Below are 23471 nucleotides of genomic sequence, written 5' to 3' on the forward strand. Positions count from 1 at the left end.
TTCAAACATATTTAAAAATATTTTTAGACCAATGTAAAATTAAATTAATTTTTTTTGTATATTCAGTGGCTTTTTTCTTTTACATTAATAGGCCTGGATGCATGACATATAATTTTTATTCAACTCTATCCCACCATGAACTCGGTTTATATATACTATCATTTCTCCTAATCAAGATTTCATATTGGATCCTTTTTTTTTGTTGCAATTCAGATGATTGTTTAATTGATAAATTAAAAGTGTTCAAGAATGAAGGGAGCAACAATGGTTTCTTTGGACAAGACATCATCTATTGAAAATGAGTCTCGGACTCTCGAAATTGAACGACTTCAACTTGCGGGGGTAAATATACATATTTTCTTATTTTTCTTTCTTTCTTCCCTTTTTTTGGTTATCTATTCTTTGTTTATTTTTCGAGATTTTAATGATTTTGGTTTTGATAATTTGTATAGGAGGCAGCACTTTATGTGGTGAGTATGAGAAGCATGGAAGAAGCTCTTTGAATTTTCACTAAGATAATGACTTAGATATATACAATATCTAACGATTTCTTGAGTTAAAAATTTGTCCTTTCTATTTTCTAGGTTCTTTGGATCTATAATTCTTACTCATTTGATGATTCTTTCGGTAACTTGGTTGATTTTTGTTGTTGTTGTAATCTGTATCATAAGTTGCAAAATTATAGGTTATTTTGTATTCTTAAATCATGTGCTAAAATAGGAGAGTTTCTCTGTTTCTTTTTCTTTTTTAATAAAAGTGGTATTCAAAATCAAGAGATAGTTGGAATCTTTAAATGGTGAATTCCAAATCGACTTGTGTTTACAGATAGATTGAAATAAAACGCTAAGAAATAAAGGATGGATCTATTTTACAAATAGGGTGACAAACTCGTGTTTAAAATTAGAAAATATGTATTTATAGAACATTTTTTCACACTTGAAAGAAAAAATTGGGACTATTGTAAAAGTTCAAAAACTATCTGTGTTGTCCACAAAAGAGAACAATAAGTCAACAAAAATTAGGGTCAAAAAATAACAAAATTACAAAACAACCAAGCAAATATAACATACATGTTGAATGAAGTGAAAAATAAATGGCATGATTGGAAAATATGGCAAACACCTAAGGTTAAACTAATACTCATGAATAGCTAAGGTGGCCCATCTCTCCGATCAGAAGGGGCAACAATGACTCAAACAAAAGAGGTACAAAAAACAAATAAATTATACAAAAGGAATCACAATACTATAGCATGCATCTTCCGGTGTCTTGAGTAAGAGAGAAACAACAAATGGCATTATCGAAAAATGAAGCACCACTAAGGCTAATGCTAATCACATGAAGAGGAAATTGCTGACCAAGAGGAAATGTTTCCATCCAAGAGAGCCACGCGGACAGAAGTGAGTTTTCAGCAAAGCCACCACCACTGAATGGCAAAAGACCAAACCGCCCCTCAAGCTCATACAAATCGCACTATAACCAGCCCAATTTCACTGTAGCAATCTGAACTCCCGCTTTTAGTATAGTAAAGATTCTACTTATTTTGCAAGCATATCAGAAAGCTAAAGACAAAGTAACCGTGCAAAGATTGTTGATTATCCCTTCATCCCTGATCCCTTCCCTCTTGTCACAATCCTATCTAAAAATTATAGTATTAGAGAGCAGAATTTGACATCATTTTGTGGGTGACAACTAGCATTTACTCATCATATACAAAATCTCTCTTGTTTATGATTTATTTGTTAGAAATTTAACAGGGACTAGCTAGATCTATTTATATACTTATTCACTATAGCTGGCAATTGGGCGGGTTAATATTAGATTTTCACTTAAATGAGTTATACTCAACCCGCCCAACTTTAGATTGGATTGATTTTGGGTTAGGTCATATTGGGTTATCTCAAACCCGTGACCCAAATATGACCCAACATACTAATTAATACATTTTAATACATAAACTTTTTCACATACATTTTAACACACAAACAAGATTTTTTTCACACATATAAACACATTTTCACATACATAATGTATTTTCACACACACAAACACATACTTACTTCTTAAGTTCCTTTGAAACATATCATAAATAGAATAATATTTTATATTACTTGTATTGTGAATTTTAGATAATAAATTGTACATTTAACGAAGAGCATAGCACCCCCCCTCCCCACACAAAACACCACCTTAATCTTTTCAATAATCTCTTCCATTGATCCACTATCAATTTTTGTGTCCCTTAAAAAAACTTTGATTTGTGCCGTGCATCTACTCTTACTATATAAGACATGTTATATAGGGAAATTATATTTGGGATTGTGTGAGACTATGCTTGCTTGTTTTGTATCTTAATAAGCAACTCTTTGCCCGATGCTCGATTAATTATGAATATGATATTTCTAACAGTGCTGTTAATAGGCTCATATTATATCATAATTTAACATGTGAACACGCACAATTACAATTATTACACTCCTCCTTTGAAAAAACTTTCTTAAAGTAACTGTACTTCTCTGAAAAAATGTAACACCTAAAGATTCTCTTAATTATAGGAATATCTATTAATTCCATTAGCCAAACTGTTTGTTTGTTGTTAGAATTAGGGAGTAAAATGATGTGCGTTGTAAGTTTAGTTGAAATCCCGTTTATGAGAGGAGAATTCATGAACTATTCTGACATTTTTACCATATCGGGATTGCATTATTTTGAATTAGCAAAAAATTAGGCTGATACAAAGTAAGCTTTTATTTGTAAATTTGAAGAATCTGAAATTATATAATGCTGAAATGTTAAAAAAGAAATTTGTACAATATTATACGTACACGAAATATTAACAAACAAAAGCAATCACGAAATATTAAAAAGGAATGCAATTATAACACATTTAAAACTCTATTTTACGTACACGAAATATTAACAAACAAAAGCAAGTAGCAACTTGAGAACAACCAAAAAAAAAAGGAAAAAAAAGGGAGGAAAACAACATACTCTTAAAAGGCATAATAAATTATTATAGAAGTTGACAAGTTTAACTACTGCTATAAAAGTAAAATAAGCATGAGTTTTTTATTTTAAATTTCTTTTTTCTTTTAAATAAAAATTTAAAAAATTGATTGAAAAAAAATATATATATATATGAGAATTTTGAATACAAATTAATCAATAAATTATTAACACGTCCAAATGCAAATAGTTGGGCATATGTGTATTGAATATTGTATTTATTATTTTGAATTACTTTTAAACAAGTTGGGTATTGGGTACCAAAATAAAAAATCCAACCCGCCCAATGAATAAGTTGGGTTGTTCTTACCCAACCCAACAAAACCCATAACCCAATTGACCCAACCCATCCTTTAAAATTAATAGGCGGGTTGGGCGAGTTGTTTTTTTTTTTTTTTTTTTTTCCAGAGACGACAATTGTTGTATAACCTAATCTATTCTACACTAAGGGGGAGACGGCGGACCTAAGGAGACCCATAAATAATCCGGAGGGACTGAACCACCACCGGACCAAACGGGTGCACAACACACCTGTCTGGATTTTTTGAAGCAAAGTTTTGGGCTTTTTTACCAGTTCTATTATTCACCAATTAAGATGTTCTAGAAGAGAATCAATTTTCTGATGTGTCATTTCCTTTAATTATTGAATTATTTAATATTGTACATTTGATTCATATTATCCAATGATTATATGTTAGTTAAATTAAATGTTTAAATCCCTATGCAGCACAGGACATAAGATCAAATGTCCAGATTCCTATTATATTCTAACATTTAAATTATTTTAAATCATTTGTAGTTCTCGTGCATAGCACGAGAATCAAAGTTAGTTGTCATCTATTAAAATGATATATTAAGGGGGATTGGATTCGATAATAAAGTAGAAGGAATAGTGAGTAAGAGATTTTAAATTCATGTATTATTGTTTGAAAAAAAAAGGTATATTGAGTTAAAATTTCTCAAACAATTATATTTTCGAGAGAGGAATGAATTGAGTGGTTTGAATGGACTAAGTGTAGATGAGAGATTCAGATTCGAACTTTTCGACTTGCACTTAAAAAAAAAGGTAAAAAAACTATTATATTTCCGGGTAATGGGAGAAAAATAAAAGAAAAGAAAAGAAAAAAGAAATTCAGTTCAGAAAATCATGAAAAATAAAAAAATCCTACTAATTTAGTGCCACTTCACTTTCAAATGATTCGGCATGCTTAAATGATTTCATCCACTGTGCAATTTCAGACGACCAATTTTTCGCCTTGGTCCTCTCCTTCCGTGGCGCCACCAAATGCCCAAATTCAAATTCTCCTCTCTGTACAATCGCTTCTACTCCTCTTCAACCTCTGACATTGTATCTAACTACCTAAACTGCCGTATAAATTCTTTCCTGTCCAGCCAATTCTTGGACCTAAAATCCCTTCTCAAATTCCACTCCTACATTATCACAACTGGTCAAAGAAACAATCTTTTCATAGCCTCAAAGCTCATGTCAATCTATGCTGCACTCAATCACCTCGAGTCCTGCACCAAAATCTTTAGTTCCACAAAGTGTAAAGACCCTTTTCTTTGGAACTCAATTATCAAAGCCCATTTCTCCAATGGCAATTACTTACCAGCCCTTGAATTTTTCCACAAAATGCGATTTTCTGGCTTTTCCCCTGATCAATTTAGTATCCCTATGGTAGTTTCAGCATGTGCTGAACTTGGTTTGGTTCAGAATGGGTTGAAAACTCATGCGTTGGTATCAAAATTGAATCTTTTTAATGGAAATTCTGCAGTTGGATCATCTTTTATATACATGTATGCCAAATGTGGTTACATGGATGATGCCTCTCTTGTGTTTGATGAAATGCTGAATAAGGATGTTGTAGCCTGGACTGCACTTGTGGTTGGGTATGTACAGAATGGGGAAAGTGTGAAGGGGTTGGAGTGTGTCTGTGACATGCTTAAGATTGGTGGGGATGATGAGAGGCCAAATTTTCGGACACTGGAAGGTGGGTTCCAAGCTTGTGGGAATCTGAGTGCTTTGGTAGAGGGTAGGTGCTTGCATGGATTATCAGTAAAATTGGGAACTGACTGTTCTCATGCCGTTCAGTCGTCATTTTTGTCAATGTATTGCAAGTGCGGGTCTCTTGAGGAAGCACACCGTGCATTTTCTGAAATCGTCAATCTGGATCTCCTATCATGGACATTGATGATTGGTGTCTATGCAAAAATGGAAAGTCTGGATGTATGTCTACATATGTTTTTGGAAATGCTGGCTTCTGGGATTTATCCTGATGGTATTCTGATCAGTTGCGTGCTTTTGGCTTTCAGTAGTTCCATGAGGATATCTCAAGGAAAGGCTTTTCATGGTTTTATTTTAAGGAGAAATTATGATACAGGTCAGGTTGTCTATTACGGGTTGCTATCAATGTATTGTAAGTTTGGACTTTCGCACCTGGCAGAAAAGTTGCTTGAGAGGGTGCATGGAAGGGATACCGAGTCATGGAACCTTATTGTGGCTGGCTTTTGCAAATCAAGACTAGAATCTAAGTGCATTGAAATGTTCAGAAAAATGCAACATCTGGAAATTGAATATAATTTGAACTGCTTGATGTCTGTGATTTCTTCCTGCTCTCGCCTGGAGGCAACCCTTTTAGGCAGGTCAGTGCACTGCCATGCGATAAAAAGTTTAGCATGTGAGAGTGTTTCTGTTGCGAATTCACTCATAGACATGTATGGTAAAAGTGGGAATTTGAATTCTGCAAGGAGAATATTTTCTAGGACACAGAAAGATACTGTCACGTGGAATGTGTTAATTTCATCTTATGCTCATAATGGATATTCTTCTGAGGCTTTAGCCCTCTTTAATCAAATGGTTTTGGAAGGAACCAAACCTAACACAGCTACACTGGTAACTTTGCTCTCTGCTTGTTCCCAGCTTGCATCTTTGGAAAAAGGAGAGCAGATTCATAATTACATTAAGGAAGTAGGGTTTGAATCTAGTTTGTCACTTGATACTGCACTTGTAGATATGTATGCAAAATGTGGGCAGCTTATCAAATCCAGAGAAGTATTTGACTTGATGAATACGAAAGATGTTATTTCCTATAACGTGATGATCTCAGGATATGGGGTGCATGGAGATGTAAAATCAGCAATTGAGATTTTTGAACAAATGGAGCAATCAAATAATAGGCCAAATGAACTTACCTTTCTTGCTATTATTTCAGCATGTACTCATGCAGGATTGGTCGAAGAAGGAAAATATCTTTTTAATAGAATGAAAGAGTATTCTCTAAGACCGACACTGAAGCACTATGCCTGCCTGGTGGATCTTCTTGGTCGTGCAGGTAGTCTGCTTGAAGCTGAAGAAGTAATATTGTCAATGCCTATTCCTCCTGATGCGGGAATGTGGGGTGCTTTATTAAGTGCTTGCAAATCTCATAATGATACTGAAATGGGTATAAGGATTGCAAAGCATGCTATTGAATCTGACCCGGACAATGATGGTTATTACGTGATAATCTCCGACCTCTATAGTTCTATAGGGTTGTGGGAAAAGGTAGAAAGGGTGAGAGATACTATGAAGGAAAGACAAGTGAGAAAGAGAGTTGGTTGGAGTGCATTATAACTTATTGGAAGGAATAAAGAGTTGGAGGGAGATCCTTGGGTTCCAGTTATTCTGTGTAAAATTGTTTGAGCGCTACATCTCTTTTTCTTCTGTATTAAGTTCAGACTTCTGAGTTCTGTTGCCTTTCTGACCTCTTTGCACCTCGGCGTCAGAGGTTGCTAACTAATTTGTGCAACGAGATGATTTGCAGGTAACATTTTTCTTTGCTCAATTTAGTTCTTCAAAATTGATACCATAAATAATTTGTGACCACTAGTAGAACTTTTCTCATGCTTGATACATATTATCTTTCTGTACTTCACTGAAGTTAGTATTTTACCCCTGGTATAAGCGTTAAGATGGCATGATATCATAATCCTTACTCAGATGTTCTTTTCCATACTATAGTATCCTGAATGGGGCTGTAATTTACCTTTGGTTCATTTTCTGATCAAGAATGGGTTCAAGCTGTTGACCAAAGTAAATTATGCTGTATTTGCTTACACATTCAGTTCAGATATATTTGCTCTATCATGCCATCGTTGAATAAAATGGAGAAATTTCCTTCATTTGGATGTCTTTATTCTGCAGGCTGCACATCAAGCGTGAAATGCTAAATTCATTTACCATCATAATGTTCTAAATGGTCCCCTCGAAATTCTACAAACAAAAGGCTAGTCATTAGAATAATGGAAAAGGGAGACACAATTTGATGCACACTTGCATGACATGATGAAGTCAAAAGAGTATTTTGTATATAAAAAATGTAAAAGAGAATGTGAATGGTCTTAAATGTCTTACATTTTAAGGAAGTAAACATGAGGAAACATACTGGTGGTTGCAATTTGTTGCAGTTCCTATTGTTAAGGACTGATCAGGGTATTCACTCCTCTTACAGGCAAAGAATGCTTCACTAAATGCTGAGGTTGAATATCTTACTTCTGGCTGAGTACATGCAGCCAAGCTGTCCTTCGCATGTTCTAGATAAAAAGTTATAAGCCTGTCTCTTAGAGATATTGTATTTACTTGTGTTGCTATTTTCACTACATGATATTGATATCAGGGAGGTAGGGCAATAATCAATATTACTTGCATTTATCCATGAAGCTACACTTATGGTTACAGGAGATTGGCTAAAAATAAAGTCAAAATGCTCAGTTGAAATTGTTGCTTCAGCCAAGTATACCACCTATTTTGGAATCATGCAGGAATTAAAAATTTAAAAGTTCTTGATTTCTCGGGATATTGTTTTAGGAATATGAAAATTGGTAGTGTTTGATGCTTGTCGTTCTGCTAGTCTTGAGTCTCATATGATCTGTCAATTATTTGAATGTTGTTTATACCTGTGATATGGTACTTTCCCAGATTCAAAGTGATCTGTTTGGCTCGCTGCATCTCAGGCCTGCATCATCTGATGAATAAAAGCTGACATTTGTACTTCAGACAAATAGAGACTGCAAAGTGTTGAACACCAGAAATTCATGATTTTTATTTTATCATGTCATTGCACTGTGACGTGAAGGTTGGTATGATGGTGTTGTTATGTTACTGAAACAGCAAGATTACAAAATTGTCATGTTCATCAAATTTCTTTTACTTCATAGTTTGTTGTGCTTCGTCATGACATGTATTCCATGCAATGTGCAGGCATTTGGTGCTACTCTTGCAATAACATGCTTCCTGATGAAAGGTAAAAAGGTTTTCTTATATTCAAATTTTGATATCGAGTCATCGTTAATTCTAAGAGGCTTGGCTTCAGCTTTTCCTTGTTTCTCCGTTTTATCTTCTTCCATAAGAAGGGGGAGTGGTAGATTTAGTTTGTGCGCTTAAAACACCTTTTGATTTAATGTTTGTGGAAAACCACTTCTGTGTCTCTACCAGAGTACATACCTGATTTATTTCCTTAGGCTAAAAGAAAACTTTTGTATTTCTTCTCTCTCTCTCTCTCCCTGCCCCCCCCCCCCCCCCTCCCCCACAAAAAAAAGAAAAAAGAAAAACCTCCTTTCTTTTGTATGATGTCAAGGAATTGGTGACTGGTGATGATACTTTGGAAACATTACCTTGTTTTCTTCATTCAGGATAACCAATCAGCCTTTTCTCTCTTCGTGTTAGTGCTTTTAGGTATTGTGATGCACGCCATGATAAAATTGGTGATTCATTTGATAGTACGAAAGAAAAAATCTTTTACCCTAATTGCCATTTGCAGTTGGTCCAACATCTAGAAAATTCACAACAAAAAAGGGTGTCAGATACCCAAGGTTTATTGCAAGCAAGAATGCCTTGGAGCAAGGGTAGTACCCAGTGTGCCTGTTCAAGAGTACCCAGAAGTTGTTTTGCGGTGATGGAGCTGATCTACTTACTTCAAGGTCAAATTATCATTCCTCTACATTCCCCCATGGGGACAAGTGATCCATGTTGAACCGATTTATAAGGGGCAAATTCACTCTCAAGGAACTAAAATTGAGCCTAATTTTCATGTTGCTGCAATGATTTATGTATGTTGATTTGCATGTCTTTTTAGTTCTATAGGTGTGTGGGGATAGACACAGCAACAGCTGTTGCATTCCAAAAATTTCGGGCTGACTAATCGGGATGACAACATGAATGTTAATTAGTTCAAGAAATTGATTAGACGTCAAGATCACTGGTTCTTGAGAGGTGTCATGTCAGCTGCAGAGTAACTGTTTGTTGAACTACAACTCTACGAGGACATTTGCTGTAGGTGAGCAACCCTGTACTGCATTTGACTCGGAAAATCCTAGTTTGATTATCTACTAGAAAATCCTGGTTTGATTATCTACTAGATTTTCTGTGTAATATCTAGTACCGCATAAATAGATAATATGGAGTTTTGACGGTGCTCCATGCCTTTTTGTTCTCTGTCTTTTTTTCAGAGTATGGTTTCCTATTTACCTTCTCAGAAATGAAGCGTTTTATCAATTACACTGCTTTTCATTGTGTAACGTGGCTCCGTGCCGTGTCATCTAAACGGAAATTCCCATACTTTGCTTGAGAATTTTGTGCGAAAGGAAGGGGTTGGTGAATGGAAAGTCTTCTCCAATCAATTGCTTCTATAAATCAACTTGCTCAATTTAAGTTGCTTTTAGTAGTTTAAATAGGAGGAAGAGACAAAGGGAACAGAAATTATTAATGCAAAAAAAGAGGAAAAGGAACTCCAATGGACAAATAAAGTGGTGTATGGGTATTCGAACAGCGAATCTCTTTCGTTTTCTTCCAAGCCGACAAAAAGAATGTGCTGTTTCCAACCACTTAAGGCCAAAATGGTCAAAGCATAGGAACTCATTAATTACTTTTATTTTTAACTCCAAATTTTTTTCCCGTGAGAAAATTTGCCAAAAAGAGAGGACATTTGCGATCTGTCTAATTAAGGGTCGCCATTGTCAAGATTCTTCGGTTTCCTCACAGAAAAATAAAGAATAAAAGGAAAACAAAAATGCAAAATTCTTCCGTCTGAGGGAAAGGAATAAAGAATACAGGGAAATGTGAAGCTGTCTCCCCATGTCGAGTTACAACCATCAAAGTAGACATTTCTTTGTCTTAAAGGAATATCAAAGTAGTCTTTGCCAACCATATAACTTTTGCTTGAGAATATTGGCATTAAGTGATAGTATAGAAATTCAAAATTAATTAAATATATGAAATGACAGGATTTGTTTGGATAGCCATTATTTTTTTAAATATATACTTTGCTTGCATTACAATTACAGTTTTCAATCAATTTTTTATCTTGTCAATAATCTTTTTATTTTACTTATATTATATCATAAAAAGTGTTATAGTAATTATTTCAAATAATCTACTATTCAAACACACTCAATGATATATAAATGGGCAGTTTTCGTTCTTTCAATTTTATACTTACTAACATGAATAGGGAAACAAATTTGCAACGGGATAATAGTATGTAAATTAAAAGAAAATGCTATTTGCTCTAATTTTCTATAATACCACTATCACTATCTTTTCTATCATATAATCTAATAAATAAAAATCATATTATATAAATGGTAATGGGAGTGCCATTATAAAAAAATGGAATGTAATTAACATTTGCCAAATAAAGTGGAATGCAATTAATTTTTGCCAAATTAGGTGTAATAGCCATTGCAATAACGGTTCAAATATAGCTATTTTTATTTTTATTTCACTCAAATGATTTTATTTTATTGTGTTTTTTGGTTCAAATGATTGAACAAACATTTTCCCTGTGTTTCCAAGATGAAGAGGAAATCCTATTCATCGTCTCCACTAACTTTTAGGGTTCGTTTGGGAGTGGAAGATTTGAATAGAAAAGAAAGGGAAAGAAGAGAAAGTTTACTTTTGCTTCATTTGTTAGTTTTAAATAAGAAAGAAAAGAAAAGAAATGGAAGGATGAATAGTTATGAAAATGCTTCCTCCCAAATCGGAAAGAAATGGGAAGAATGTTTGGAGAAAACTTGATATTTTTTATAAAATGCCTATTTTGTCCTTAAAAGGTTTTGAACAAATATTTAATGACTTCTATGTTCAAAATCATTCCACTAATTCTCAAAACTCCCAAACAACATAACAATCTCTTGCCTTCTCTTTTCTTCTTTCATAACTTAAGCTTTCCCTTCTTTTCTTTTCTATCCTAAACTCCCAAACTAAGCCTTAGTCCCTCGTTTTAAGCTTCAGTCTTTTGGTCTTTATAGCCGAAACCACAGTCCAGCTAACGAGGAAAAGTCCACACGTCTGCAAAACAGGAAAAGGAGCACCTTTTTTTTACCTGTAATCTAGGAAAGTCTCTTAGATTACCAGAATTTTGACGAGTCCCAAGAATCACTCAACCACAGAAGTTTTTTCCCCCATTTTTCTCCTAGAATCCAATCACCACCTCTCCAAGCACGGAAGCGCTTGTCTGATCATCCGACCAATCAGAGTTGCACTGGTGGTTGAAATGGCCAGGTGTTTCAGCTTTTCTTCATCAAGAAATTCATGCTTCAAATTCTCTTTTTCCCTTGCAGGACTAGAGTCATCCACCAAAGATCTTGGTGACGGAACGATCATGCACTTTTGGATCCCCAAAACCCACAAAGACAAAAAGCCCAATTTGCTTTTGATCCATGGCCTTGGAACGAATGCAATGTGGCAATGGGATGAGTTCATCTCACCACTATCTTCAAAATTCAATATTTATTTGCCAGACTTGCTATTCTTTGGTGATTCTTACACCGCTAGGCCTGAAAGATCAGAGGCTTTTCAAGCTCAGTGTGTGATGAGGACCATGGAGGCTCTTGGGGTCAAGAAAATGAGTGTTGTGGGAATCAGCTATGGGGGGTTTGTGGGATATAACTTGGCTGTGCAATTCCCTGAGGCTGTTGAGAAGTTAGTGCTTGGTTGTGCTGGGGTGTGCTTGGAAGAGAAGGATATGGAGGAGGGAATGTTTCTAGTGAAGAGTGTGGAGGATGCTGTTAGTATTTTGTTGCCTCAGACTCCTGAGAAGTTGAGGGAATTGATGAAGATTTCCTTTCATAAGCCTCAAAAGAGTGTGCCGTCTTGTTTCCTCAATGATTTCATTCATGTAAGTATGCTTGGACTTTCATTTGCTAGTATCTTTGTTGTGGAATTGGTTATTAGAATGATTGAAGGATTGGATTTTGATCAACTCATTGTAGATGGCAAGAGCTTGAAAGTTACGGATCATTGTTTTTTGCTTTGGGTTTTCATTGCTGTTTTATTTGTTGTGCAATTATTTATTATACTGACATTAAGATTTGATTTTGATAGACTTTTTGAGGATTGTAATAGCTTAAAAGTAAATGATAAGGTGGACGTTAGAAACATTTATATTTTGTGGTTTAGGTTTCATTTCAATCTGTGCGAATTAGGGACTAGAGGAGCTAGGTTTCGGGATATCAGTGTTAATTAACATTGTGTTTGCTAAAATTAGGGCCTCTGGTGGACATTTAAAGCTTAAAGTAATGCAATTTATCTGCCACAATAGATTCTAATGAGGCACACTCATGATTTATCCTAAGTAGAAAGAGAGAAATATCACATACTGGTTCATCTGAATCTGTTTCCTGAAACTCATTTTGCTGGTATGGCATGAATTTTGGGATTAATCTCAGTCCTTGATATTTGGCCTATTGCTAAAACGCTCTTTTAAGTTTTGTCCCACAATTGCAGTGTGGATGCTCAAGAAGTAATGCCTTCCATGTTACAGTTGTCAAAGCAAGATGCATAAGTATATTGTTGATGAAATTGTATTTTAATCAAAAGACTGATGTTTTCTCACTAATGACAATGAGAAGCACTAGATTTCCCCAAGTTACTGGTTAAGTAAATTATGTGTATTCGCTTGGTGCATGACATTACTAGACATAATCAGTTAGATAATCCTTCAGGTTTTTATCTTGTTGCTGCACAAATTCAGCTAAACAATCTTTTTTGCTTCTCCTATTTGCCTCTTATTCATTATTTATCTGCAGTTTTGGAGTATAGTATTCAGCCTCAATCTCCATCTGAAATTCTCTGTAGAGATCTTATGAATAGTGGCATTTTCTGCAAGTATTGCTTTATATGGTTTCTCATTGTCTTGCTTCTCTGGACACTTGAGAATTACATGTCGGTTAACAGATTCTGTTCTAGCTGTGAATTTCTGTCGATCTGTAAAATGATGCAAAATTTTTATCCCCATCATATTTGATTGTTGTTTGTGTTGGTCCTTATGAAGTTACGTGTTCCTTAGGCTTATGAAGCCAGACGTCTAATGTACAGCTTTCTCTGAAGAATTCCTAGCTTGCCTCCATATGTCCCTTTGTATCTTTGTTTCAGAACCATCTTCCTTTGAGGTACATAGGCTTGGTTACTCTGTGATACAGAATCGTAATATGAATGACAATGTCCTCTATTAAAATTTTCCGCTTAACACGTTACTGCTAATTATGGAGAAAAAGCAAATTAGGCACCAGTGAAAGCATATGATTAGGAAACTGAGTGCAGTTCCAATTTCTATCAGCTAAAAGGTAATGCTATATGGAATGCTTGCTTGCCTGACAAAAGAATGTCCTATCAGAAACATCTTAGATGAGTTTCATTCCAGATTTGCCATTGAAACAAACTTTCTGTTCAATTTCATGATGAATCAGATAAACCGTGATAAGAATTCATCCATAGTCTTAACGAAGTATGGAATTTACACAATTTTGTGGCCTTAACATGTCAAAGCACTCGGGTGAATATCGTTCTTCATTGTGAGATTATGAGGTCATTTGACACTCTTTATTGATGCTCAGATGAATTTTACATTTCTACCTGAAGTTCATTGTACATGTATGGTGTTTGTGCAGACGATGTGTGTAGAAAATCGGCAGGAAAAGATTGAGTTAATACAGGCATTGTACAAAGGGAGAAAGCTTGCGGATCTTCCTAAGATTACTCATGTTTGTTCCCTATCTTATTCTAACTTCTAAGCTGAAGTATGCACAGCAGTTCTGCTGCAATTTTAACTTATCTAAGCACTATTTACTTGGTAAGTTGTCTGCTTCCTGCAGCCCACATTGATTATTTGGGGTGAACATGACCAAATATTCCCGCTGGAATTGGGGCACAGATTCAAAAGGTCAGTTTTGTGAATCTTACTCTTAAATTTTCGAATTTGATTTATTACAATTAGGAGATGGATGAACGTGGGAAAGACAAATTAGCATAAAATTTCACAAACTAAAATCTGCAGGTCTGTGACAATTAACGTCTATATGAGCAACAGATTTTTGACTTAGAGCATGAGCATACAGTCTGATTCGTGCATACCATCTCATATACTTTTATAGTTGTTCTTTTTCTCTATTCTTTGACTTCGACAGACTTGATGTTTTTATAACTTAATTGCAACTCCGAGCTTCTTATTGAACAAACTTTAATTTTCTAAAAAACTTGTACAGGCATCTGGGCGAGAATGCAGAACTGTTAATAATAAAGAATGCAGGGCATGCATTCAATATAGAGGCGTCCAAGGAACTATGCAAACACTTGAAATCATTCCTTGTTAATCCTCTCACACCATCTAAGAAGGAAATAAATGGCAGCAGCCACAAGAAAGATTGAGAGAATGCTGCAAATAGGATTGGGAGATGCCGATATCCTATTCTTCTTTGAGTAGTTATTACTCCAAATTGTGGGTAAACACCACCAATATTGTTTACAGAACTCCTTCTCGTGCCACATTTGTTCTGTAATACCAGCTTTGGGATGGAGATATTTATGAAGTATCTATAGCGTTGTTGTTAATCTTTATCCCATGGCTGAATTTTTGAGATTATTAGCCAGATAGATGTTTGAGCTGGAACAAGTACCAGAATCGTGAAAACAAGCAGTAGTACATGTTCCGAGCCTAGTTGTACTATTTTCTATGTTCTGAAAGATCACATTTGCATGCTTTTCTCGACATATTTGCTAGGACATAACGCATCATTTTGATGGTAAAAGGTAACAGGATTTGCTACCCACTGACTGTAATAGCGAAATTGAGGGATTGCAGACGAGCAAAAACGCTGAAAGTGTTAAGGTTTGATCCTCTAGTGATCTAGTATCCCTAACAAACCAAACTTTTTGTCAGAACCTTGGGATTTATTAGCTAGGTAATAAGTTTCTTTGCAGACGGAATTTATTCCATGTTTAAATCTCTGATCTGCCTTATGTGCGTATCAGATGCAGATCCATGAATTGCTCCTCATCTTAATGAGCTAATGTTCTTATTCCTTTCACTTTTGACATTTCTTTCGATCAAGAAAAGCTAGAATCGATTCAAGAAATTTTTAAGTACATAAAGCAGAAGAAAAAGGTGAGGATACAACATCGACTCTTCAGTTTTGCTTGCTCATGAAGCTATTTGACAGAAGATCATTAGAACCGCCAAAATACCCCACCAAACTTTCCCTGTAAAGCCAAAAAAAATAAATCAATGAATAAAAATAAACATCCCAAGATAATAAATGCAAAACTGTACAAACCTCAATAGAAGAATCACTAAAATAGTAGAGAGAATTAACTTACAACTTAAATGAGAAGTTGAGCTCACAGAAAGCCACTGGCCATTAAGGTAGTTGTAGCAATCTGTAGTTGTATTAACACCACCATTTTGACAAACACAAACAAAAGAGTTATGTGGAGGAGCGTATCCACACACCCCACCACTTAGTTCACAGGCACGGCAACTTGGAGCAGTATTATAGCTATCCAATCCACCAAGATTGTACTTCAAAACCATACCATATTCCCACTGCATAGGGTCAGATGGCACATCCCCTAGTGACACAACTGAAGTATAGCCAGCACAGTTTAGTTCATGCAGGTTGAATTCATCCCTCGAGTCGAGATTCGCCGGAGAGTACACGCAGCAAGTGTTGGTAGAAGGAAAGAGAGGCAAGCCGAGGTCGACGACGGCCGGACATGTGTAGATTGAGGCACAGAGGTAGGTTGAAGAAGGATCACAGATGAGGGTGTTGAAGTCCTTCATGGTGAGGGATGATATGGAAGGATCGCATGATAACAGGATGAAGATTGATGGGCCAAGTTGGAATGGGCTGGCCCAGTCCAGGCCCAAGATGGTTGGGCAGGTTTGCATGAAGGTGCAATTTGACATGCATGGAGGTGAGATGGTTATGGTTGAAGAAGAATAGGATATGGAGGTTATGGGGTATGAGCCAGTGTGGGTGGTGAGGAGGAGCCGGTCACCGGTGGCCGTGGCCGTGCACGCGACGAATGGGTGGAATCGTGGCGAGCCGCAGCCGTAGCCGGTGCCTAAAGGGTACTTCACCTCTAATGAACCACACTTGGTCAGGCAAGCCGGATTTGGAGCCAATATGCACCATGGTCCAAAGGATATGATGAAGGAGTAATAGATGATTTTAGGGAAGATGAAAGAAAGTAGGGAATACATGTTATGTGATGAAGCGGAATAGTTGATAAATGATTCTTGATAGTAAAAATGTATGTTGTTACTTTGTAGTATTGTGGGAGTGTGTTTGTTTAATTTTAGAACAAAATTGGACAGCTTGCATTGTGCTTTTGAGTTTTGATAGAGGGAAGAAGGGATAAGTGAAGTAGTATTATAGAGTTGTGGATAGTGGAATATATGTGGCATCTCTTTAATGCGGGGCATCGCAATTGGGCAATTGGATTGTTGAAGGAATTTTGACTTGGGTTTTGACATCGAGAATCTCTTCTTTCTTTTTTTTGAAAAAAAAAATCCGACCTGCCGGATTCGAACCAGCGACCTAAGGATATCTGACGTTCATAACACTACAGTCCTCCGCTCTACCAACTGAGCTAAGGTCGGAATTGTGGAAGTGTTTTGCACAAATGATAGAAAAGTAGAAAACTACAAAGTTGCATTTACTTCGTACCTGTTCAGCACATGAAGCTATCTAAATAAAATTGTCAGGTTAATCTAGCAAAGTTCTTAATTTGCAGTTCTTATATCCTTCAAAGGGAAAAAAATAGTTCTTATATTAGAGCATGCCATCTTATTATTTTGACATATGAAAATAGGATAATATTGCACAATACACTAGTACTACTAATTTTGAAGAGTTGCTATGTCAATTCACTCCCAAAGGGGCGGCCCAAATGTGGGGATGAAAAAAGCCTATGAAACAAGTGTTTTTTTTCATCAAAATAACAAGGGAATGTCTAGAATGCCAAAATGGCCCACGGCACAAAACACCAGAAGTAGAACGAAATGGAGAGAAATGGCATTGGGGTGAGAGAGGCTCGAACTCTCGACCTCAGGATTACTCAGAAGCTATGAGACCTACGCGCTAGCCAACTGCGCCACCACCCCGTGCTTGTGTCATTTGACATTAGCAAACTATATAAGCGCTTTTGATTAGACCTTCTCAGAGGCAACAAAAATGAAATGGCAACTTTTTGATGAAAAAAAAAGGGGAAAATTCTTTGTGTTGTGTTCATTCTCACAAATTTAATGCTACTGAAAAATTAAAATAATCCTAAAGAGCACAAATCTATTGAAGTTACAATCTTCTCTCATAGAATTTTACCTGGATAATAGGAAACTGAAAATTTTCTATTAAAACACAATAATGGCAATGAAAACATAGGGTCGAACTCAATAAACCTTATATGGATTTTTGTGGGGCTGGAATACCCATCTTGGCTCGAATGTGCTATCGAGGCGAGGTTCCTTGCTTCGGATTTCGAATCAGCAGTTTGGAAAGTTTCATCAGTCATCCAATATCCAACTATCATGAAGTGATTGATGTGACTCACGCTGCCTGATATAAATTTCCTTGACACACCTACTCTTCTCTCAGTCGACCTATGGCCACCCTCTGGCCCTCAAAGGCTGTTCGGACACTAATAAATCCGTGCACTCTAATACCTTATAAATACCCTTCTCCCATGCACTTTTGAGGTAACAAATACCCTTAATACTCTTCATCTTTCAGTTTCCAGACCATTGCACTCGCTAATTTAAGCATTGGGATAATGACAATTGGTCTGCTGATCAGCAAAGGAAGGCCAGCAAATAACAGGCACTCCAGCACAAATAGTTTCTAATGTGGAATTCCATCCACGATGTCAAAAATGCACCAACAGCTGAGTCCTCCAACACTTTGTCCTCTGCACACCAGCTTGTTAACATCCCTCTATCCTGAATCTCCTCCAGGCACGACGTCAAGCTGATCGATCCACAGGAACTGTTGCTTGCTATTTGCAAGTCCCCAAGCAAATTCTTTGAAATTAATGACGGTCACTCATCAGTGTTGGACTTCCATAATTAACATAAACAACTGAGTTAGGTGCTCTTTGATCTAGCCACTCAAAAACTTTTGAATCAGGCTTTCAAAAACTTGAATTCAGGGAATCAACTTGGCTTTCAGGAACAATATGCTTATCTAGAAATGGTAAAGGGACCATTGTATAGATGCTTGGGAAATTGAACTTACAGATAATTACCTTTAATGCTTCTTTTTCTAGTTCATCAAAGGTACTGAAGATTATTGCTGGAGCTTTTAGACAACTCTCTGCTTTCTCACCCAGATGTGACCTCATTGGGATCAATTGCTTTGAAAAAGCTTGGAAGGCCCCTGAATTTTACGTTGCTCATGCCACAAATTTAATCAACAGGTTTATCAAGGGTACCATATGTGAGGAAATCGTAATCTAGGATAGGAAAACGAATTGGTTTTTCAAAATTGTGGAATAATTATATCAGCACTAGAAGGAAATAAACTTTATAATTGTCTAATATGTGAATAGCCCTCGTGATGAGGAAGCTATTGTTTTACCATTTCATTTGGGTTAATCACACTTTGCCCTTTGTGCTTTAGAGAGAATAACGCGTTACCACTTTCAACTTGAAATATATATACTTTGCCCCCCAAGGTAAAGGCGTTAACTCTTTTAACACTGATAGGTCACATGAACATTTTTACACCTAAATTAACCCTGTGAAAAAGTGTGCCTTTCCAAAGTTCACGGAGCCAAATGTACATGTCTTTAGCATTTGCGGTAGTAAAGTGTTATTATATCCAAAGAATAGAGACTTTAGAAACATAATCCAATATTTTTCTTTTGTGCTGGATAACCTTATTTGTCCTAATATTCATTGAAAATTATAAGTATTAACCTTTATCAAGATCTTTGATGTAAAGCGTTGATAAAAGAAATGAGGTATTTTTAAAAAAATTAATAAATTTGGTGTCAACAATCTTTTTCGTTATTCTTAGGCAGTGTTTCAAACTTTTTATTTGAAAGCATTTTTTTTTTGAGATTTATATTCCAAAAGATAAAAATAAATGAAATATTACTAAAATTTGATGATTATATTTATATGATTATATTAAAGGATTAATATCAAAACCTCCCTTGAGGTTTTCTCTAATGGTCTATTGGGATTAATATCTGGCCCATTGGGATTTATTGAGACTTTCGTGATTTTTGGCTCGTTGGGACCTATTAAGGCCTTTGTGATTCTGGTTTGCTTGGATTTGTTAAGACTTTTTGTGTGTGTATATATATATATATATATATATATATTATCTCATTGGGATCAATTGAGACTTTTGTAATTTGCCCATTGGGACTCATTGAGATTTTTTTAACATTGACTCATAAGGGCTTCAAAGGAGAAGGTGAAGCAAATTTATTAGGGTAAAATACACTAAACCCTCTTATGGTTTGGGTTATTGTCATAAAACTTTCTCATTGTTTAAAAACCCCCAAAGAGCCGGCTCTTGGTTTGGACTAATTTGGGTAACGAACAGAAATCATCCAATTTGACGAAAAAATATGAAATTCCTATATTAACCTTGTTTCAACCTATACTAAAAGTTAGTTTAGGGTTTACATAAGATTTTAAAAACTTTTTCACTTTATTTGAGAATAAAGAAACATCAAGTGGCTCATTTGAAAATTTCAAAACTTATCTTCTTCTCCAAATCTCCACTTTTTCCTTCAACAATAGTAGAACAGCCACCAATTACCACAACCACTATTCAACTAAATCCAAATCAAGACAAGACCGAAATTTTACTTTCTTAATTCTCTCAAATCTTGCATATTCATGGAGGAATTTATCACTGTTATCATTCCATGGGTAATCTTGTAAGTCTAGCATCTAAGCTCCTTCTATGGGTGATTTATCTGTGGTTTCTTTCTTAACTATAATGCAAATGTCCGAATGGAGATGAACTAAACAACATTATTGCCACTAATTTTCTTTGAAAACAACCTGCATACCAGAAAAATTCGCTAATTTCACTAAAATAAATTCCCTAAATTTGCCATTATCCTACTTAGTACTGCTGCCAGAAAAACTTACGGCTACCCAACTTTCAAAATTTCCCCAACAAATCGACAACAGCAATGAGAACTAGCAAAAGCCCAAGTTGATTTATCTGCAATTAAAGAAGGGGGTCTTCTGCACAATCGTAGCCGTTGGACGAGATTCCTAAATCATGCATTCTGTTTAGATGGACTCAGCAAGCAAAGCCAGCAGAAAAAAAACATATATGCTATTCAACTTGAAGATTCAACAATTCAAACAGCTCGATTTGGTGCTTTATGTGCATTAAGTAATCAAATGTGTTTTTATGCAGTTAAGGCACAGCAAGGATATGATGAAGCTAGAGATTGCATTATAAATTCAGCATCTCGTTTCAAAAATCTTTGGGTGAATGATGCATCTCTAGTGCATAAAGCTAAACGAAAGGATAATATGATGGATAAGTCCACAAAGAGGAGTGATTTTGATGTTCGTGATCCAATTCTGTAACAAAGTTCATAAAGCAAAAGTCCTACTTATTTGCACCTTTCCTGTAACATTATTTTTTGTTGCAATTTTCTATTTTAGTTATCCATCCGACACTAGTACGGGCATAGATACAGATTAAGCAACTAGTTTGAGGAGTAATATTTTTTATTATAAAATTAATTTGAATTGAATTAACAAGTTGATATTTTTAAAAAAAAAGTGCAATTTTTTGGGACTTAGATTGTCATTTTTGAAAAATTTTAAAAAACTATATTTTAGCAATTGTTATCATTGACACTTAATTGTCTAGACCAACTTTTATCAGCATAAAATTAGTGTCATTAAGAATAATTGAAGTTCTGATAGCAATACTCTATTCAAATGTAAATATTCAACCCAAGTAACAAAATAAATGATAACTAAACAAAGGAAATATGAGCTCAATTGATCGTGTTCAGACTACAAATTCTATTAATGGATAATTAGTATATACTAAATTGTATTTCCATTTGTAGAAAAACAATATGCATTTTATATCTACTAACGAATAAATTACTGATGTTTTAAACAAATCAAACCTAAACTCAAGGTGTGATATGTATGTAGTTGCTCACATTTATAATTATGCCATCGTCCTTTCTTTCCATTTTCTTTTTAATAGTGCAAATTTCTTTTGATTATATTGGTAAAAAATAACATATTTTACTAATTATTCCAATTTATTTAGAAAGTGTTACTAATTTCATTAGAAATTATGCAATGTAAAAATGGTTTAATAATTTTTTACTAAACATAAATACTGCATACAAAAGGAAAAGATATTGATTTTGTTTTACTTTGATTAGAAAAACTTGTGGTAGTAATAACGAAAATGGTGATTGTGGTGCAAATTTCGTATCAACAATCAACGTACACTTGGTTACGGCAATTTTTTAGTAGATTAGACTAATATATGCCATAAAGTAGTAAGATTTAATCATTTATGAATTGACAATTTTAGTAGTTTATATATCCTTCACGTATAAAAAATTATGATTATTATAAAATGACATCTTATAATAATTTACATAATATTTGCCAATTAAAAATAAGTTTGATAAAAAAAATATGCATACAAATCCATAATGTAAATGATACAAAATATATTTGAAAGTCACGAAACTTAATATATAGGTAAATTTACTATAATTTTCAAAGATCATGCTACATTAATACACCTTTAACTTTTATACTTGTGACCTAGAAAATAAATTTATTAAAAATTTATCATTTTATTAAATTCATAAGTATTAATACATGGAAATTGTGATGTATAGATAAGTGCTATTCTATAGATAACTCGAAAGATTTGTTGTTATTGTCATTCAAACTTTCTAACCTTTCACAAATTAAAAAATAATTCAAAATTTGTAAAATGACAAATTATTCTTACATATTTTATAAGTTTATGTGAAAAAATAGTCTTCATTATATATTTAAAATGCTTAAAACACATAACATTTATAAACGATGCATACAATCGTTTATTATACATTTACGTTATGAGCAATTACTAACTATAATACTTAGTTTCAATCATTAATAAAAAATCTTAGCATTATTTTAAATAAACTTCCTAATACTTGTTTCATATAAGTTTCTTTAAGCAAAATAGTAAATTTATGCCACAAACTAGTAAGTTTTGACGATTAACCAAATTTACTATTCTATCAACAAGATTTACTATTAATCTATAAAAACTTACTATTACTTGAAATAAATTTATTCTCCAAAAAGTAAGTTTTCAATATAGAGTAGTAATTTATTTTAAAAAAAATGACTTTCATATGTAATTCGATTAGCTTTTTAAGATATAAAAGTTATTAATTTATCAGGTTAACTTACTATTTTTAATGCGAAATTTACTAACCAAATTTTTAGGTATTATCTTATTTAGATGACCGGTCCAACAGATAATCAAATGATCGCTAAAATTATTTTGACCTATCATATTAGGTAAAACCAGTTTCGTTATCATAATTTTGTTATTCAGACTTTTCCAAAATTGGAAAGAAAAAGCATTTGTTTTTGTTCGGTAGACAGAAAAAGCATTTGCAAACTTGTCTCTAAACCCTTCTCAATCCCTCGCTGTCCCTCTCTCTTACACAACATCATCTTCCAGACCAATATGACCTTACATAGAGTCATTCTTACCCGGTATTTACTTCTCTATCTTGAGTCATTCTTACCAATGAAAATAAGTCCAAGAAGTCTTGGCAGCCTATTGGTTTGCGTCATTCTCTGGAAAGGTCCTTCTTTTTAGCGTTGTTCTAAATTGAGGGCCAAATTGAGGGCACGCTTGCTCCTTATAAATGTCATACTCTCCCTTTCTCTAATGATTCTTACATTTCTCTTGTTTAGAGAGTCAAAAAGTGATTTTTTGGACAAGACATAAAACTCTTTTTTTTTTTTCCAAAAGGTTCCTTAAACATATGCAGCCGAAATTCTTGTCTGGAGTAGAGTTGGAAAGTAGTGTGAAAGCAGAGCAAGTGGCTGAGCAAGTTGCAAAAAATCAGGCTACAACACGCGACTTCAACTCGCGTACTCAAGTGTCATGTATTCACTTCTGTG

General features: G+C 34.7%; 3 protein-coding genes and 1 non-coding gene across 4 annotated transcripts; 2 read left to right on the forward strand and 2 right to left on the reverse strand.

Annotated features, from left to right (window-relative positions):
* Window positions 1-4291: 4291 nt before the first annotated feature.
* On the forward strand, window positions 4292-9466 carry LOC113776776 (pentatricopeptide repeat-containing protein At4g39952, mitochondrial). The gene is made up of 5 exons (XM_027321837.1): window positions 4292-6809; window positions 7497-7589; window positions 7964-8120; window positions 8246-8288; window positions 8805-9466. The coding sequence occupies exon 1, from the start codon at window positions 4292-4294 to the stop codon at window positions 6617-6619; it is 2328 nt and encodes a 775-aa protein (XP_027177638.1). The 3' UTR covers window positions 6620-6809; window positions 7497-7589; window positions 7964-8120; window positions 8246-8288; window positions 8805-9466.
* A 1833-nt stretch (window positions 9467-11299) lies between these two features.
* Window positions 11300-15031, forward strand: LOC113777765 (2-hydroxy-6-oxononadienedioate/2-hydroxy-6-oxononatrienedioate hydrolase). Its single transcript, XM_027322960.1, has 4 exons — window positions 11300-12161; window positions 13933-14025; window positions 14137-14204; window positions 14527-15031. Exons 1-4 carry the CDS (start codon window positions 11538-11540, stop codon window positions 14687-14689), a joined length of 948 nt encoding a protein of 315 aa, XP_027178761.1. The 5' UTR covers window positions 11300-11537; the 3' UTR covers window positions 14690-15031.
* Window positions 15032-15314: 283 nt separating this feature from the next.
* Window positions 15315-16595, reverse strand: LOC113777766. Its single transcript, XM_027322961.1, has 2 exons — window positions 15638-16595; window positions 15315-15520 (listed from the first exon to the last, which is right to left on the reverse strand). Exons 1-2 carry the CDS (start codon window positions 16521-16523, stop codon window positions 15462-15464), a joined length of 945 nt encoding a protein of 314 aa, XP_027178762.1. The 5' UTR covers window positions 16524-16595; the 3' UTR covers window positions 15315-15461.
* Window positions 16596-16832: 237 nt separating this feature from the next.
* TRNAY-GUA lies at window positions 16833-16922 on the reverse strand. The gene is given in 2 exon segments: window positions 16833-16868; window positions 16886-16922. It is a non-coding gene; the product is annotated as a tRNA-Tyr (tRNA).
* Window positions 16923-23471: the final 6549 nt, after the last annotated feature.

The sequence above is a fragment of the Coffea eugenioides genome, chromosome 7 (assembly GCF_003713205.1).
Source record: "Coffea eugenioides isolate CCC68of chromosome 7, Ceug_1.0, whole genome shotgun sequence".
Taxonomy (NCBI): Eukaryota; Viridiplantae; Streptophyta; class Magnoliopsida; order Gentianales; family Rubiaceae; genus Coffea; species Coffea eugenioides.